Consider the following 17,302-nt stretch of genomic DNA (forward strand, 5'->3'; position numbering starts at 1 on the left):
TCCACGAAATGGATTTTCGGAGAGAAATCCGCGTGAGTCGTTGACCAACCGAGCCAAAGCATACCGTAACAAAAGCCTACCCTCTTATGTCAAACTCTCTCTCTAAACAAGTCACACGTATACAAGTACGCAACACCTTTCAGCATTTCAACACATTTCAGAGTAGGTCGCTAAATTCAGTCCTGAAATTATGGGTCGGTAACACAGATTGGGTGGCGACACGAAGTCCCATAAGGTGATGGGTCTATTCTATACCTCGTCTGTGCATTGGGTGATAGAAGAATGCAACGACGACATCTATGATCTATGATACCAATTCTTGAGTATGAACGGTATGATCGTTCGTTTGTTCTCGTAAAAATAAATAGTTTCGGTTGCTTAAATGAGGAATTGGAGTTAGTACAGTTTCCATTTACGAGTTGTATAGGGTTATTCTCCCTAATTGAGAGCGTTTAAAAATCGTTAATTGCTTGATGTAGCGAGTAATTTAGTAATTTACCATTGTTTTACTAAACTACTTGACTAAATTTTAGTGTTCACACACGAAAAAATAGTTCCATCCTTTACTATGAGTACTTTCAAAAAAATATATTCCAAATCAGGAAACTTCATTCACTATAAGTGAAGGACGTTATTTGTTTCGTCAGCATTGAACTGATAAGTCGTATCCAGAACCCCGCGTGTATTACTGCAGCTAGAAAATTCTTGTGCACTGTTGAGTGCACGAGAAGAGAAATTATGAATACCCTCCGCTGGGAAGCTAGTCCAGTTACTTCTATGTAGGAAGGTAGAATAATAAGGTACAGAAAGGGTCGACGAACACTGTAAATTAGCGGGAGATTTTCCGCGGCCCGCGATTCCAAAAAAGTAAGAATCGATTCGTCAGTGAGATGCATCGCCGTATCTCGCGATGCCGCGGTCGACCAATAAAGAACGGGCTGGGGCCATTAATATTAACACGTATATAACTGCCAGCCGTAAAAGGTGCACTGCGACATAAGCACGAGTCTCGTAGCTGTGTTGTGCCGTTGCAACATTTCCTCGATGATTACAGAAATGTTGGAATTAGCGGAGCTTTTCGATGGGGCAAGGTTAAGGTGCTTGTAGCGACTAGTAATTGACGTGTCAGTGTAATTACAAATGGCGGGCGCCAATGGTGACATTTCCTCCGTAGAGAGGAGCATCGAGAAATTAACGATATCCACGGAGGAGTCTGCGAGAAGCGAGAATGACACGGAAACGGAGAAAAAGGCCGAGCCTCGCCTGTGGGGTTTCGAGGCCCGGGAACTCTATAAAATGGCGATCAATTTCTACAAAGGTGAGTCCGGTCGTATTGACAGAATAGTCCCGCTGTTCAATTCGTCGCGTCGCGGCGAAAGAACGAGTTGCCCGTGTCCGTCCGCGTTATTCCACTGTTCTACCGTACGTTCGTAAATCCTCGAGACCATCGAGTATAGAATCCAACGGGAGCTTCATTAGTAACCACTGCCCTTTGCTTTTGACGTTGTCCAGTTTGCATGAGGAGTAAAGGAACAGTATCTTGCTTCATCATTGATGAGACGAAGTATGTAATTATTGTAGAGAAGGAAGGGAAAGCGGTCCACCTGTCCTACGAAGACAAATTAAAGTTGGTCGCCTTTACGCAGCAAGTAACGCACGGCAAGTGTACAGCCGAGAACGCGCCGCCTTTAGGCGTGCTGGACGTGATCGGAAGGGACAGGCGTTTAGCATGGCAGAGCTTGGGGGATATATCCAAGGAGCAGGCAATGGACGGGTTTATAGTTCTGCTGGACAAACTGTGCCCTTTATTCAGAACGTTCGTGGAGGCGCAGAGGAGGGACGTAGAAGAGAAGCTGCGGCTGAGGAAGGAGGAAGAAGAGAGGAAGCTGGAGGAAGAGAGGAGGTTGAAGGAATTGGATGAAATAAGAAAGAAAGAGGAAGAGGCGAGATTGAAGGAAGAAATACAGAGAAGACAGATACAGGACGCCTTGAACCAACAAACATATTATCAGTTTAAAATGTACGCGGAGCAGCAATACCCTGGGAACCCGGAGCAGCAAGGCGTTTTAATAAGGCAATTGCAAGAGCAGCATTACCATCAGTACATGCAGCAGCTGCGCCAGAATCAATTAGTCGTAGAAGATCAGGCAGCGGAGCCAAATGACCCCGCGCCAGACGATGCAGAGAAGGAAGAGCCAAACGAACCGAACGAGACAGCGCCATTGAACGAGGACGACTCGGATGAACAGCAAGAGGATTGGCCGCCCATAGCCCCAGCAGAAATGTGGACGATAAAAGGCGTAGAGGAATTCAAGGAAACCATTAGGAGGGAAGCTGGCGACGCTGTTATTAAAGTCGGCCACGGAGAGACTGTGACTGTTAGGGTACCGACGCACGAAGATGGCTCCTGCCTATTTTGGGAGTTCGCGACGGACGGTTATGACATTGGCTTCGGGGTCTACTTCGAGTGGTCGAAGCCAGAAACGAATCAAGTCTCGGTTCATATTAGTGAGTCCGAAGACGAAGACGACGAAGAGGAGGATTATATGACGAGAGAGGATTTGGAAAGTGGAGTAACGAACGGTAATGTTCAGTCTGATTATAAGCCGTCGTCGCCGCCTATAAGTGTGATTGTACCTGTAAGTAGATACGATCTCGTATTCCCGTGAAACAGAACAAAGTGTAATGGTATTCGTATTTTCGTAATGTTTATTTATTGCTCCTTAAAGGTATATAGGAGGGACTCGCAAGAAGAAATCTATGCAGGGAGTCATAGATACCCAGGGCAGGTGAGAGAATGGCATTCGTAAACAGATAATTTCATGCGAGTGCTTCAGTTGGTAACATGAATTACTTATTCCAGGGAGTGTATCTTCTCAAGTTCGACAATTCGTATTCACTGTGGCGAAGCAAAACGCTTTATTACCGGGTCTATTACACGCAGAATGGTTACACGAAAAATTAGCTTTACGAAAGCCACGATTTGTCGAATGTACAACCGTTGAGAACTAGCCCAATGCGATGGCCTGCCGATACTGCTAGTCCAACCAAACGAAGAGTCCTATACCTTATTTCTGTTCACGTAAAGCAAAGTGTTCGCAAGAAAAGAAAAGAATATACTTATAGTTACGTAAAAACACTTTATTGTTTAATATGGCAAGAAAGTGGGCACAATTAAAGAGAAGGTTCCTATCGTTCCCTTTCCCATACGAGTGTTTGTAAGCGGGCAAACGAAATGTGTATAAATGTCAGCAAACAGTAAATGTGCATCAATGAAGTTCATTGTATCCCATATATCAGTGTCCCATCGAATTGTATATTAGCCAGTGATGATTTGGCAGACCCCATGCATACTATTGTTTCCTGTGGTCAGATTTTATAGTCTGTTCTGTTATCATCACACTCGAGCGTGTATCGTATACTTTTATTAATACTGTCCCACGTTTTAGAAGAAAATACATCCAAATGAAAATACTTGGGCGTTTCATTCTCCAGCCGTGACTTAACATGCGCGAAAGGATGGCAACAAGGAAACGCTTTCCTCTTTCGTGTCAACGTTTATTGTACTATAACCATATCGTTTTTCTTTGTTTTTTTTTTTACAGGTATGCTTTGTATATCGTTTGTTAATAATAATAGTTACATACGCAGCACTATACAGTTTGCAGGCTCCTTACGCGGACGAATATGCGTGTACGTATCGCATATAAACGCGCGCCCAATTATCGCTAAACAATAGACAATTCGCCCTATAATAACAATTTTACTTAGAAGAGCACTTTTCTGAGACGGCATAGGTTTTGTCTTTTGTAATCGATATTGCACGGCAACAAGGATTCCGTTGTATGTACCCCGAGGATTTAAATACACCGCAAGAATAATCTGCAATAACGTTAAGCAATAACGAAATTCCTCTTGGCGTGCAATCGTGTCGCCGGCGGCCAGATTATCTATTCTCCCCATTTTGCAGTGAAAATGCTGATCGATCAGAAATCCATCGGAAAGTGGAGTTCCGGTCGACATTCATATTTCGCCTTAATCCCGCCTTTATCGACGAACGTAATTTGTTCGTTGAAATTTAGATTATCGATTCTCGTGAAATCTGTAACTTCTTAAAGCCTAGGCTTGCTGTAAGCGACTACGGATCGATGAATTTTCGAACATTCAAGGCTCGAGTGGCTCGTTAGAAGAGACACTTTCGAAATTAACGTAGAATAAAGCTAACCTAGTCAACTGTCTATCTCGTCGAACCTTCGCAATATCTAGAACCCGATTTCGCTCGTGATAAATTAATATATCGTTTTCCAGCTCGATTCTGTCGAAGTTTCTACTAAAGAACTCAAAGCTGTTGTCACCATTGTTCGCGCTGTTACAAGTCGGTTGCTGCATTGTTCGCGCAGTACATCCGCCATTACCGAAAGTGCCTCTTCGCGATCGGTGTTCGCAACGACCTGTCTATCAAAAGTCCTATTTAAACGCGTAATAGAAAATTCGTCGCTCGTTACTCGTGTGACGCGGTAAATCCTGGAAGTAATCGCGCGTTATCCTGAGATGGCTTAACACTTAACAACGGTTCATCGCGAGTAATCGAGTCCCGGTATCACATGCTTCGTCGCTCGTTGTGTCAACAAATTGCAACAAGTCTACGTCTACGCGGCGGCTCAGCTACGGCTTGCGTTTGAACTTGGCGCCAAAATCGCGGTCGAGTGGCTGACGGGTCCTCGTCAGTTAGAAGACGCGGCTTAAAAATGCCAATGTGCGTATGTACGCTGGGAAAGTGTATTCGCGTCGGAGAATCGTTACTGGAGTGTGTTAAATGGAAATGTGGATGATTTTGACGAGAGATCCTGTTACGGGCTGAGGCATCTTCTGACTGCACGCGAATTTTCGTCACTTTCATCGTTACCGGCAGGGTGAGTACTCTTTACGTACCTAGCCTTGTTCTAGAAGAAAAGTCTGACCGAGTACAACTTCTTTCGAACATTAACGTAGACACATTTAACAAGTTTCAACCCATTCGTGTGCAATTCTAATGCTTGAGGAGGCAGAATTTATGAAGGAGATTTAAATTGACGTATGATAAAAGCGCTTACGTTTTCTTTCGTTTTTATATGTAGCGAGTTCGAAACCCTGAACCGATAAATAATCATTTCGTTCGAGCGATAAAAATCGAATGGGTTGATAAATCACACTTGAATAATTTCCTGCCGAATTACACGTACACACATATGCACATAGTACAGATTCGGAAACCCCTAATTCACTTACTGTAGACAGAAATCGTCGTGGTACGATCAAGATTATTAGCTCTTATCGATGATCCCCGAACGAAGAAATTTACAGGTTAAAATCGATCTTCTCATAGCTATTTACAAACATTTGAATCGATAATTCCGAGTTCCCTTAAAAGCTTTCGTGTCTATCTACTAACAACGCAATCTTAATCGTACCACGATCGTAACGATCGTAAACGTATTTTACCATCTATCAATGATTATCACGATCAGCAATTGGCATCGATACACGTTCCATCGAGTATATGAAAAATATTTCCCTAAAAAGCATAACGGTGCGTCGCTTCTCGTTCCCGCGATATTACGTAATAATAGTATGTATATGTATGTGTATATTGTATTTTATGTATATATTAATATACAAGCTGTTCGACACGAAATAGTAGAAATTGAAATGGTCGATTCTACGTGAAAGAATATAATAAAAACTGAGAGTAATAAAATTGCTGCGGAGACTTCGTTTCTTATATTAATGCTTAGAAATTCGAATCGGAGACGTTTGAAGATCTACGATGGACGCAAGTTTCTCGGCCGAATTTTTAAACATTAATAACTAAGAAACAAAGCCTCCACCAAAATTTCATTATTCTTTATTTCGCTTTATTTTCTCACGTGAGTCACCCTTTTAGTTTTTCTACTGTCTGTCGCCGAACACCTTGTATCGCCTAATAGTACAAAGTTCCTCGGTCAAAATGACGAGAGAACCGGTAAAAACGATCGGAATACGGATAGCCTGTTTTTTTTTTTCGTTCGGGTGTACTTTGCTCGCGAGCCAATGTCGTAGACAAAAATATATACTATATTACATGTATATTTCTCGGAATCTATGCGCGTCGAATCGAGAAAACTTTCAATCGTTTACAGGCAAAGGACCCTTCTCCCTTCGTGCTTCGTTCTGAACGTTCGAAGTTTCTCTGCCTATTGCACTTGAGCGAACGATGTTCTCGTAAGGTTTACGTTTGTACAGTCCCGTCCGAAATCATTCGATACATCGGCCAAGTGATCCAGTATCAGAGGGGAATCGTTGTTCACCCGGTGATCTCTGTAACGCTACCTTGATATCCCGATCTCTACAAATATGCAAGCATAAAACTGCCCGAAAGCCCACGATCGCGGTTGTGTGTACGAACGACGTTACATGAGATCGTAAATTAACCGATAAGGAGGGGTTTTTGATGGGCGATGCAATAAAGAAACCGTACAGCATTGTTGGACATGGGAAAATCTTTAACGTTTCTGGATCATTGTGATTTGAATAAGCGATAACTCGCTGGAGCATTGAAGTTTGAGATTTAAATGTTAGACTTGGAAGGAAGATTTCTCGTGCCAGTTTCGATCAGAGTTGGGCATTAACTAAATAAAAAATTGTTTAAATAACGGATCAAGTAAAAGTTACTTTAACTTTAGATTATTTGGCGAATAAAGTTAATTTTTTTATTCGACGAATAATTTTTTTAACTACTATTGGTTATTCCAAATTTTTATTTAAATGAGATTTTAGCCCACCTCTGGTTTCGATCAACTGAAAAGTCGAGAGGGGACGAATGCATGGATCTCTTGGGTGGTGTATGCAGATCCGGCTGATCGCGTGTGCAAAGTGCGCGGCGCCTAAAAGATCTAAAAAAATATGAGATAAATTTTTAAGCAACCCAAGTTTGTATAACCACAACTACTTAGGGCACAAGTAAGATCATATTGTAGAGAGTTCCTCATTTGATTTTCATTTTCTGTTTTTTTTTTTCATTCGCAATTAATAAAAAAAAATAATTTTTTTGGAAAGGCGCGAAACGTTTGTCCCGCACACAAGAAAAACATCACGAGCCGGGCCTGGGTGTATGTAAGGAATGTGGGATATTCGTTATTGGCACACAAATCGCGATTCGGTTCGATCGCGAGGATCCTATATCAAGCTTCCCTTCTGTGACTATTCCATTCTACGGATTCTACGCCGCCATGCGTTTTCTTCCTCGAATTTCGTATCAAAAACCCTCGATTATCGATGAGTGAAGCTTACATGCTATACGGTGTGCGCATAATTGACGCCGAATCAATTGCACGCGAAAAAGTTGCGGTTCGCAATCGTAGCGAGGCGCGTATCGCGGGGGAGCAGAATTGGGCGGTACTTTCCCTCGAGTGGCATGCTCGAAGATTCAGTCTCGAGTAACGAATGAAATCTTATCCCTTACTCGTGCACTATTACAGCTGGCCACTATTTATGAAAAATACCATTCACAGTTGCATAATTACACGAAGACCGTCGTCAGGAATTGAGGACATTGTAGCAAGAGGGGTGCAGCTCTGCTTTTTGAATTATGACGTGTAATATAGGTACTTACGTATAAAAATATTAATATTAATATTTTATAAATTTTATAAATATTAATATTAATACTTTATATTAATTTATTTTAATATTTAATAGAGATAAGTTTTTATTTCTATTTTTGGTGAAAAAGTATTCTATAATATTAATATTAATAATTTAATACTTTAATATTTTAATATTTCAATATTTCAATATTTTAATATTTTAATATTTTAATATTTTAATATTTTAATATTTTAATATTTTAATATTTTAATATTTTAATATTTTAATATTTTAATATTTTAATATTTTAATATTTTAATATTTTAATATTTTAATATTTTAATATTTTAATATTTTAATATTTTAATATTTCAATATTTCAATATTTCAATATTTCAATATTTTAATATTTTAATATTTTAATATTTTAATATTTTAATATTCGAATATTTTAATATTTTAATATTTTAATATTTTAATATTTTAATATTCTAATATTCTAATATTTTAATATTCTAATATTTTAATATTCTAATATTTTAATATTCTTATATTTTAATATTCTTATATTTTAATATTCTTATATTTTAATATTCTTATATTTTAATATTCTTATATATTAATATTCTTATATTCTAATATTCTAATATTTTAATATTAATATTTTTATTATAGAATATTTTTTCGCCAAAAATAAAAATAAAAACTTATCAACGCAATACCTTCTACTTATTTTTCAATTAGTGTTCTCTGTTTAATGTAAAGTCAAAGCAATAATATTATAAATAGTTCTTCCTAATTTACTTCAAGTTGGTAAAAATAGAGCTGCACCCGTCTTGCTGCAATTTCCTCAATAATTGTTCCTTCTGTCAACGTTACCGAATACCTACACCCGAGAGGAAGCAAAGAGCATTCGGTACTCGCGACTAATATCCCGGCTATCCGCAAAAGTCGAAGCAAATCTACTCGAATCAACCTCCATCGATGAAACGCGCCCTTCCACAGAAATTGCTTCGAGCGCCGCCCAGACGCCGCGCGATATAAACCCCGCTGAAAGTTTCCTCGCGTAGGTTACCTTTGCGAGGGGCACTTGATGACTTGGAAATCGGCTACGTGGACAGCAACGGTTGCACGCGTCGATCCTCGCCGTCCTAGGGGCGGGGTAGTGATCGGTGCGTTTCGATCTCTAGATCGAACCTAGGCGACGATCCACCGCCGATACTTAAGCGAAGGCGCGTCCGCGAGGCAATAGCCTCGGCGCTCGTAAATCGTACTTAACGGCGTACATATTTACAGAGTCTTGAACCGTGAAAAGTGGTTAGGACGGATATTTACAAGTTACGTTGCGCTGCGTCCGTGAGCGTGCCTTCGTTACAACGACGTCTCCATGTTCAGGTTCGCCCACTTGCCGTTCTCCGCTCTGTAATCCTCGACTCTGCCGGTGAAGCTCCGACGTACGCTGGAGTCGTGCTTGGCTGGCTTCGCTCGTCTCTCGGTGAGCGAGCGCGTCAGCTCCGCTCTGACCGGCGACCTGTTGGCGCCCTCCGAGGGAGCTAGATCGGCGACGGGTGGATCGACGCACTTTTTGCTGTGACTGGGGCTCGAACCCTCGTACGGTGGGAAGGATGTGGCGTGCTGGTAGACGCGGGACGGCGAAAGGGTCTTCTCGAAGTCCGCCACGTCCACAGCGTCCGAGGACGCTGAGAACGCGTAGGGGTAGGGGTGCTGGCGATCAGGTGGGCAGGAGAAGCTGGAGGGCTGAGAGGTGTCGGAGTAACGCTGCTTCCGGTTCTCCTGGAAGCGACGTCGAGGCGACTTCCTGTCGCAAGCTAATGAACGCCCTATTTGGCTGAGCATCGTGTGGCTGGGTGACTCCTCTGTGGGGGTGGAGTCCACTTCCTGCCTGGTCCGAATCACGTCCTTACCGCCGAACGGATCCCCGGGGCACACTTCTTGAATGGGGCTTGCGAAGATCAGGGTTCTGTCGAGGAAAACCGGCTTCTTTGAGATCCGTGTGTTGGTCAGGTCGCCCCGGGAGTTATTGCAAAGCCGCGGGTCCACCTGGAAGCTAAGCTTAAGCTATGCTGTGTCTGGCTTAGCTTAGCTTCTGGCAGAGTTGCGCAGAATTACAATTGAATTACTCCACGAATTATAATTACAAAATAAGAATTAGAATTACGAATTAAGAGGTAACCAAATTGAGAGGTAATAAGAGGTGGGAAAGAAGTATGTAGGTAAAGGTTTCAAGCAGAAGAAAATTATTATGAGTGATGAATATGGTATTATTCATAAAATAGTATATAAAGCGAAATAAACTTCTTTGTTACATTTTTTCCACATTCAAACATAGATGCAAAAAAAGAAACATGTACCTGCTCTACCTAACTTACAATAAATACGTACTAAAGGAAAAAAATAATCGCCTAATGCGTCTGATGTAAAAAAATGAATACAGAAATACAGTGAAATACATCACCTAATAGCACAGTTGTGCTAATTGGATTACACTGTGATTTAATCACATTGTAATTCAATTACACGCATGATTACAGTAATTAGGAATTGAATTAATTTAGAAGTTTGAATTATGTAATTCAATTGCGTTGTAATTGAATTACTATGTAATTGAAATACAATGTAATTAAATTACAGTGTAATTCAATTAGCACAACTGGTGGAGCATCGCTTACCTGTTCTCGCGTTTCGAGCAGCCAGGTGCCTCCTCGGCCTTGTCCGTCAGCAAGTTCTCCAGCAGCTGTTTCTTTCTTCTGCCCAGAACCCCGTCCAAGCTCTCCCTCGATCTCGAGAACAAATTACTGAACCTTCCTCCGCTGCTCGTGGACGCGTACCCAGGCGTACAACCCTCGTGGTACGAGGATCTAGTCTTGCAACGTCCACCCTGCTCCTCGTCCTCTCGGTTCGACATGTTCTGCAGCTCCCTCGCGGTGATGAGCGTGTACCGCCGATTATTCTGCTTGAGGATCGACTTCAAGCAGAAGTAGGTCTTGGAGTTCGGCAGCACGCAGGTCTCGCTGGACATGGGATTCGCGATTACCCTGCTCCGTCCAGGCATTCTCTTCGGTATCGCGCCCCTGCTCACGTCCACGAGCCCCCCTGCCCGCGAGCTCGCTTCCTCCAGGGAGGACATGGAGAACCTATGCATCCCACGGGCTCCTGGAGTCTCCCTCACCCTCACTGGAAGCTCCTCCTCCTGCTCGTTCTCCAGAATATTCCCCAGACTCTGCCCGTTCAGCCTGAGGAACCGCGTGTCCACCTCCACCGGCTCCGCTCGCGTCCTCAGGTTCGGCTCAGACATATCCCGCGGCATGACGCCGCTGAGCACTCCCCTCCTGGCGCGTCGGGGCGCCTCCGTGGAGCTCGTCCCTACCTCTGCTCCGCTGGACTCGTTCTCCAGCCGCGCCTCCACCAGGAACCTGCCGCAGCTTCCGCACTTCCCAGCCTCCATCTGGCTGACCAATGTGCAGGACGGCGCATCGATCTGGACGTTCGCGTCTGCCAGAGGATGCCCCGCGTCGTCGTCCTTTCTCGGAGCCTCCTCCAATATCCTCGACTCGAGAGCAGCGTGGCAAGGGCAGGAGCACTCGCGAGACGCCAGGTCGTATCGACGGGTAGAGTCCTCGCTGTCGAGGCTCGCTTCCTCGTTGGCTGCGTAGCCCTGGTCTGCTCGCTGGTAGAGCAACGCTTCCGAGTAACTCGGCACCATCTCCGTAATTGCGTCCTGGAATTGGAGGTCCCTGTGGTCCGGAGCTGGGTCCATCAGCAGCGCCTCGCTGTAGCTGGGCGCCAGCATGTAGGAGCCTGGCTGGCTGATCGTTTGCTGGCTCATGGAGGCGTGTATTGGCTCGCTGCCGCTTGGCGTGTCGTAGTTTATGCCGAACAACTTGGTGATCTAAGGATAAGGGTTGTTAGCTCTGCTTAGTCGAGGAAAAGGGGCGTTCGAAGTGGCCCCCCGTTCGATTTTTACTTGTCCTTGTCAGATGGCATGGGCAAGTCCCTGTTGGCTCGTGAAAGAAGTATGCAAAGTGACTGCAACCCAGCAGGGACTCGCGCTCTGCCATCCTTCGGAAGCGAGTTAATTGAAGAGGGACTGTTCGAAGCCCTTATCAGACGCTCAAAGGGGAGATCTCGCTTGATTATTTCTGATTCTATTACCTGATAGTCCGCGTACTGCGTTTTGTACTCTATGATCACCCTGAGGGGCCAGCTGAGCAGCAGGGCGCTCAAGCACCAGTACACGTAACGATTCGTGAACCAGGGATTGCCTAGGACAGCCACCAGGGTCGTTGGATTGGGGTTGTAGCCGAGGTCCAGACCCTCCCTCATCTCCATGTAGTCGTCCCTTAACTCCTTGGAACATCAACGTTTGCATCGATCACTTAACAACGCCGCTCGATGGCAGGCATTTAAAGTACCATACAATCCCGTCGTACTTGCTCGGCGAAGAACCTCGACCTGGCCTCCTCGAACTCCGTCGCCGACCGCATGTTCGAGAAGGCGAACCCTTTGCTCAGGTTAATCTTCGTGATGGGCACCTTCGGGTCTAGGATCAGCTCTTTGCTGATATCCTTCACGCCGCAGTAGTCGTAGTAATAGAAGGACGTCGCTGCGTGGGTGTTTATCCTCTCGTAGTAGACCTGCAAAGTGGGCATCATCAGGGGGGAAGGGGGGTCGAGGAAAGACGAGCCATTAGGGAGAGCATAGATGGCCACGAGCTCGAGGGCTAGATAGTAAATGATAGTTTTAGAAGTACAGTAGCTAGACGAGGTATACAGTTAGAGATACCAGTGGTTGGAAACGAAGGATGCGAGGATGGGGAGGCTAAGCGCGTGGGTGTTTGCCGTGTGTAAGCATTGGAAGCCTTAAATGCAGGCTCTCGCTACGCCTCGTTTTGGTTCTTTGCTCTTCCTGAAGTTTCCAGCTTGCCTCGCTTCGCATTTTTGACCAGTCGTCTAGAGAATTTTTACTGAATAGTGCGAGTGATAACTCTTCTGTTTCACGGCGATGCATCCACTCGCAATACGCATTGCCTCTCTTAAGGGGGGAGACCACTGTGAAAAATTTTTTGGAAGGCATTTTTACATCATTTTTTATTTTTTAAATTTGATCTTTTAATTTGTTACTACTCCTTCGCAACTCTACACTGTTTAGTGTAGGAGAAAAACAGAACCCCAGGCGGTAGGACTCGAACCCGAGATCTGCGGATCCTCCGTGTACTGGCCAGGCGCGTTACCAATTCCCCTAACGTCGACTCTGCGATCTTACTCTTTTACGAACTCTACAAACGCGCCACCTATGCGCCAATCGCACCATACGCCGCTCCAAAACGCCAAGAGCCTACACTAGTATGAGTGAAATTGTCAAAATTCATGAAAACAGCAAAGAAAGAAAAAATAAGCCGAGACGAGGCGTAGGGAGACTGCAGAGATGGGCAAAAATTTATTTAAATAAAAATCCCGAGTTCAAATAAAAGATAAAAATTTGATTCGCTACTCTTCGAATAAAGATCACTCGAGGTATCTTTATTCGACAACGGATAAAGATAAAGTATCTTTTATTCGACACGTTATTTAAATAATTCTTTATTTAGATAATGCCCAACTCTAAGGGAGAGTCTACCTCAAGACCTGGATTTCCATGGTACACAAGCCCGTTTAATTTTCGAGGGTCACCGTGTAAATAGAGTGATCGTGGATTTCGGATGTGGTGTTTGCGAAGGAAGAGAAGAGGCGTTGCAAGCTGTGATATTAGTTTCTCGAAGGGAATGGCCCATCTGTCCCCGCACTAGGTAGAGTCAGTCTGGCGCGAGGCGTATTCGACGATTTACCATCCCCCGATTTCCTTTCGTCTGGATAACGAGATATGCGTTGCACGTCGCGCGATATGCGTTACCTGCGTCGTAGTGTAATTGTCTCCGTTTCTGTACCGGGTAATTTGGCGTTTCCTGCGCACGTAGTGGTAGGAGACGGCCTTCCACCAAATGGTAGGCTGGGCGGACTTGAGCTGCGAGATCTTGCACAGCACGCTGTCCTGGCTCTCCGCGTGCAATAGGTCGATCCTGATCGGCGAGTGGTAACACTCGACCAGGTAGACCAGGTACAGCATTCCCATGAACGCCACCTGAAGAGGAACGTAATCTTCAAGATCGTAGGAATAAGATTCCTGTAAGGCGTCGAGCTTTTGAGGAATATACACTGCGCTCAGGATCAGGGGTGAGTAAACCCACGGTAGTGGCGCACTCAGAGGGGGGCCAAGGGTCTCTGGCACCCTCAAAAAGGCGCTTTGTAAAAAGAAAGACAAACTAGATTTTATTCTTAAAAAAAAATAATTACCTAATGAATTTAATTGAATTTGCTTTAAAAATATTTTTATCCCTTCAACTCGGCTCCTCTCAAAATTAAAACCTGAGTGTGCCACTGACTCGCGGGACGATTCTACGTGACAAAGGAAGACGAAATGAAAGTGTAATGAAATTGTGGCGGAGGCTTGGTTTAATTATTAATGTTTAAAAATTCCCCCGAGAAACACCCGAAGCACATCAATTTCATTATCTTCATTTCGCCGTGCTTTGCCACATAGAATCATCCTGCTTTACTCCCACCCGATACCAAACAGTGTGTACAATTTTTGTTTCTCGTGAAATATAATTGCTGTTCGCGTTGTAACTTACGGGAATGTAAATGTAACCATCGTCACAGGGCGACACGTGCCTCGTACTCTTAATCGGGTACCTCGAGAAGTTTATCACGATCTACAAAAGAACCTTGGTTTTCGATAATACTGCTTTCCTCTGATCTACAGATAATTTCCTCGCAAGTCGGTGATTCGGTTTACTGAACGAGACTCGGGTGGAACGGACGGTCTCGAACGGCACTGGTCGAGCTGGAAGCTCGCAATGCAGAGGATGTGACGTACCTTGGTGACATTCGCGCATCTACACCAGGTCACTGCGGCAAGGCATCCGTATATTAACACCGAGAGCACCAGACACTTGCAGTTCGGCTCCTTTTGCAACGCGCTGCAAAGGCTTTGCGATTCTGGTCGCTGCTGTGGAGGTATCACGATTAAAATCGTAACGTTTAAGCTCTTGTGGCGATGTACACGTGAGGAATATCGATTTTGTTAAAACGTGTCCTTTAATGGCAAATTTTAATAACAACTCTAGAAAAATTTCAACGTTGATACTTTAAGGCGTAGGGTAGACTGCAGAATCGTTACGATAGACACAAATATTTTTAGAGTATCAGATTCGCGATACATTACTGGAAAGGAAGGTTCTCTTTCGATTTAGGGCATGCTCATCTGCTGCAAGGAAATCATGACAGAAAATTTTATCAGTTTCACAGAAGAAGCTGTTGGAAATCTTCCAAAGGTTCCAGCCTTTCAATTTTTAGTCACAAACGGTACTGTACTTTGGATACATTGAAATCTATCATCAGCAAAGTGATGAGTTTGGCCCTGCAGCGTTCCCCACACGAATGGACAATTGAATGTAGAAACATATAGAAACGAAGCTGCTTTAGGGTGAAAAGGAATTACAGGAAAGAAAGTAGGAACACTCAAGCACAGATAACTTTGTAACTTCGGAGTGCGTACTTCCTCGTTTTCTCGATTCATCTCGTCGAGATTTCTCAGCCAGTTCCGGGAACGTTGGGACGTTTTCTTAGGTCAGAACGCGAGCCTTTCCATTTCACGAATGCACCCCGTGTCTCTTCTACCTCTTCTATCTCCCCAGCATCGGCCTTTGTGCTGCGGTTGCAAGAATTTAATTATTTCCCTCGGTCAAAGGACCAAAGGGGGCAGGGGGGCTGGCTTTCAAACTCGCTGAACCGAAAACGCGGCTTCGTTTCCGAGCAAATTGCTTCGCGATCCAAAGATGCTGCATCCGACGTAATGCGCGACAATTCAGCCCGATTCCTCTAAAAATCTCCGCATCCTCAAGCGACAGATAAAAAGCTACCCTTAATAACAAAACTGTCACGATTCACCAATCATGGAACAAAAAGTAGAAGACTCGTATCCTTAAATATCAGAATCCCTCGAGTTCCCCCCAGTCGACAGAGTCCACGTTCCGATGGAACTTCAAAGTTGCTCCGCGCTCCTCCTCGAGCCGCCTCGAGCATCATCGTCCACGGTTTTCGAGCACGAAAGCTGGCACACACTCGACACCTAATTACCCGCCGCGCGGCCTTAATCAAACTGACGTGGACGAAGCGATCCCCGATCGATGGCATACCGCGGCAGATGGTTTCTCGGCGAGCGAGCCCGCACTGCGAACAGCAGACATTCGGGCATCGTTCCTCGACCACCCTCGTCGAAAGCAGATCCCCCTCGGGGAACAGTTTGCCCCGAGGGGTAACGATGTTTGCCTCGCTGTCGCGCCTAAAGGTTAACCATCGCCTCCACTCGAGAGCCGCTTTGTTCCGCGTCGGGTACCGTTCATCCCCGTGGCGAGGAATAAAATCGATCGCGGCGGATAGGGGTGGACGCGGAGAGTCATACTCCGCGGGTCTTTCGCCTGGACGTCTCGCGGGTGGGTTCCCCTTTCTTACTACCACTTCGTCATTAATTAAAGGCTTCCACCGAGAACCACAAAGCTGGTGGAGTTCGCCCTGTCGGTCGAAAGGGTAGAGCACCCGATGGGAAGGGGCGAGAGCCTTTAACCCTTCGAGCACCATCGACATATGTGCACACAGCGGGGGTGAAAGGAAAGTTTAAAACTAGCATAATATTTCTACCATTTCGACCATTTCGTTGGTGTCACTGATTTATTCTGACAACCCTTTGTTCTATAAAATATCAATTGGAATGTATAATTCTGATAGGCGTGATTCCTTCACTGTTGAAACTTTCTTTTCACCCACCACTGTAGGACCGCGTTGAATTTCTAAGACCACCTAACACTATGTATATTGCGATCTATGTGCTTGAGGATTTTGATTTATAATTGCAACGGTGTCTATTTTCACGGAATTTCAGGTAATTGTTCAAGCCTCGAAAGGGTTAAGCGTGGTCGGAGCGGAAGTGGAGGACGCACCGTCGCTCGCGCCAGCGTCACACGCGTCCTGACGCACCCCTCGCGCCGTACTCTCCGGTGGATCCACCCCGATGCTACCCCACGGGCTAACTGGCACCGCCGACACACCGTACCCGCGTACGCGACATCTCTACTGACGTTTGCCCAGCGCCGCTCGGCCACGACGTCGGCGTCGTTGCAGGCGTCGGCGCCCTCCTAGGCTCCCATCCCCGCGGCTGCGCCCGCTTCCGCGTTCCTGCGTCCCCTCGTGTCGGCCCGTCTTTGTCCCCAACCCCGCGCTACCACGCTGCCAGGACGATCGCGGCAGAGCCTCTGCGTTCAAGGGTTGAAAACACCGACGGGATGGTTTGCTGCTGCTCGGTATAAATACAGGGTGTCGCGCAGGGTGTTCAACTACACGCGGGGGGAAATTCGAGGGGTGGTTCTACGTGGAGAAAGAAGTCGAAACTTTTTGATGTCGCGCCTCGCTTTCGAGAAAATTCAAATTGAATTTTAGGTAGGGGCGGATTTGGGTATGCTCTAAGTAGGTTGCAGCCTGGGGTAGCAAATTTTGTAGAGCGGGAAATTTTGGGGTGCATTAAATTTGGGGAGCATCAAATTTTGGGGTGCTTTAAATATTGAGGAGCGATAAATTTTGGAGCG

The 17,302-nt window shown here is 45.0% G+C and overlaps 3 protein-coding genes across 6 annotated transcripts in view; 2 read left to right on the forward strand and 1 right to left on the reverse strand.

Annotated features, from left to right (window-relative positions):
• The first annotated feature begins 880 nt into the window (after nt 1–880).
• LOC143376497 (Golgi resident protein GCP60) lies at nt 881–3,653 on the forward strand. Its single transcript, XM_076826939.1, has 4 exons — nt 881–1,318; nt 1,582–2,639; nt 2,730–2,789; nt 2,864–3,653. Exons 1-4 carry the CDS (start codon nt 1,141–1,143, stop codon nt 2,963–2,965), a joined length of 1,398 nt encoding a protein of 465 aa, XP_076683054.1. The 5' UTR covers nt 881–1,140; the 3' UTR covers nt 2,966–3,653.
• A 138-nt stretch (nt 3,654–3,791) lies between these two features.
• The window catches only part of LOC143376496 (myotubularin-related protein 9), a 32,144-nt gene continuing 18,633 nt past the window's right edge, over nt 3,792–17,302 (forward strand). The window contains exons 1-2 of one of the 2 annotated variants that reach the window (XM_076826937.1): nt 4,772–4,913; nt 14,425–14,678. The gene's annotated coding sequence lies outside the window, so the exon portion shown is untranslated. Of the gene's footprint in view, nt 4,914–14,424; nt 14,679–17,302 lie in introns of both variants that reach the window. The other variant, XM_076826938.1, reaches the window with a different exon arrangement.
• Nucleotides 8,296–16,857, reverse strand: LOC143376493 (uncharacterized). 3 transcript variants are annotated; one of them, XM_076826929.1, is made up of 9 exons: nt 16,661–16,857; nt 15,220–15,372; nt 14,539–14,670; nt 14,294–14,374; nt 13,516–13,743; nt 12,057–12,260; nt 11,779–11,970; nt 10,296–11,515; nt 8,296–9,586 (listed from the first exon to the last, which is right to left on the reverse strand). In XM_076826929.1, the coding sequence occupies exons 2-9, from the start codon at nt 15,238–15,240 to the stop codon at nt 8,977–8,979; spliced, it is 2,688 nt and encodes an 895-aa protein (XP_076683044.1). In that variant the 5' UTR covers nt 15,241–15,372; nt 16,661–16,857; the 3' UTR covers nt 8,296–8,976. The 3 variants fall into 3 exon arrangements, with proteins under 3 accessions (XP_076683044.1, XP_076683042.1, XP_076683043.1); XM_076826927.1 differs by having other exon boundaries at nt 11,779–11,973; nt 16,661–16,854; XM_076826928.1 differs by lacking the exon at nt 16,661–16,857 and adding an exon at nt 15,801–15,921 and having other exon boundaries at nt 11,779–11,973.

The sequence above is a fragment of the Andrena cerasifolii genome, chromosome 14, assembly GCF_050908995.1.
Source record: "Andrena cerasifolii isolate SP2316 chromosome 14, iyAndCera1_principal, whole genome shotgun sequence".
Classification (NCBI taxonomy): domain Eukaryota; kingdom Metazoa; phylum Arthropoda; class Insecta; order Hymenoptera; family Andrenidae; genus Andrena; species Andrena cerasifolii.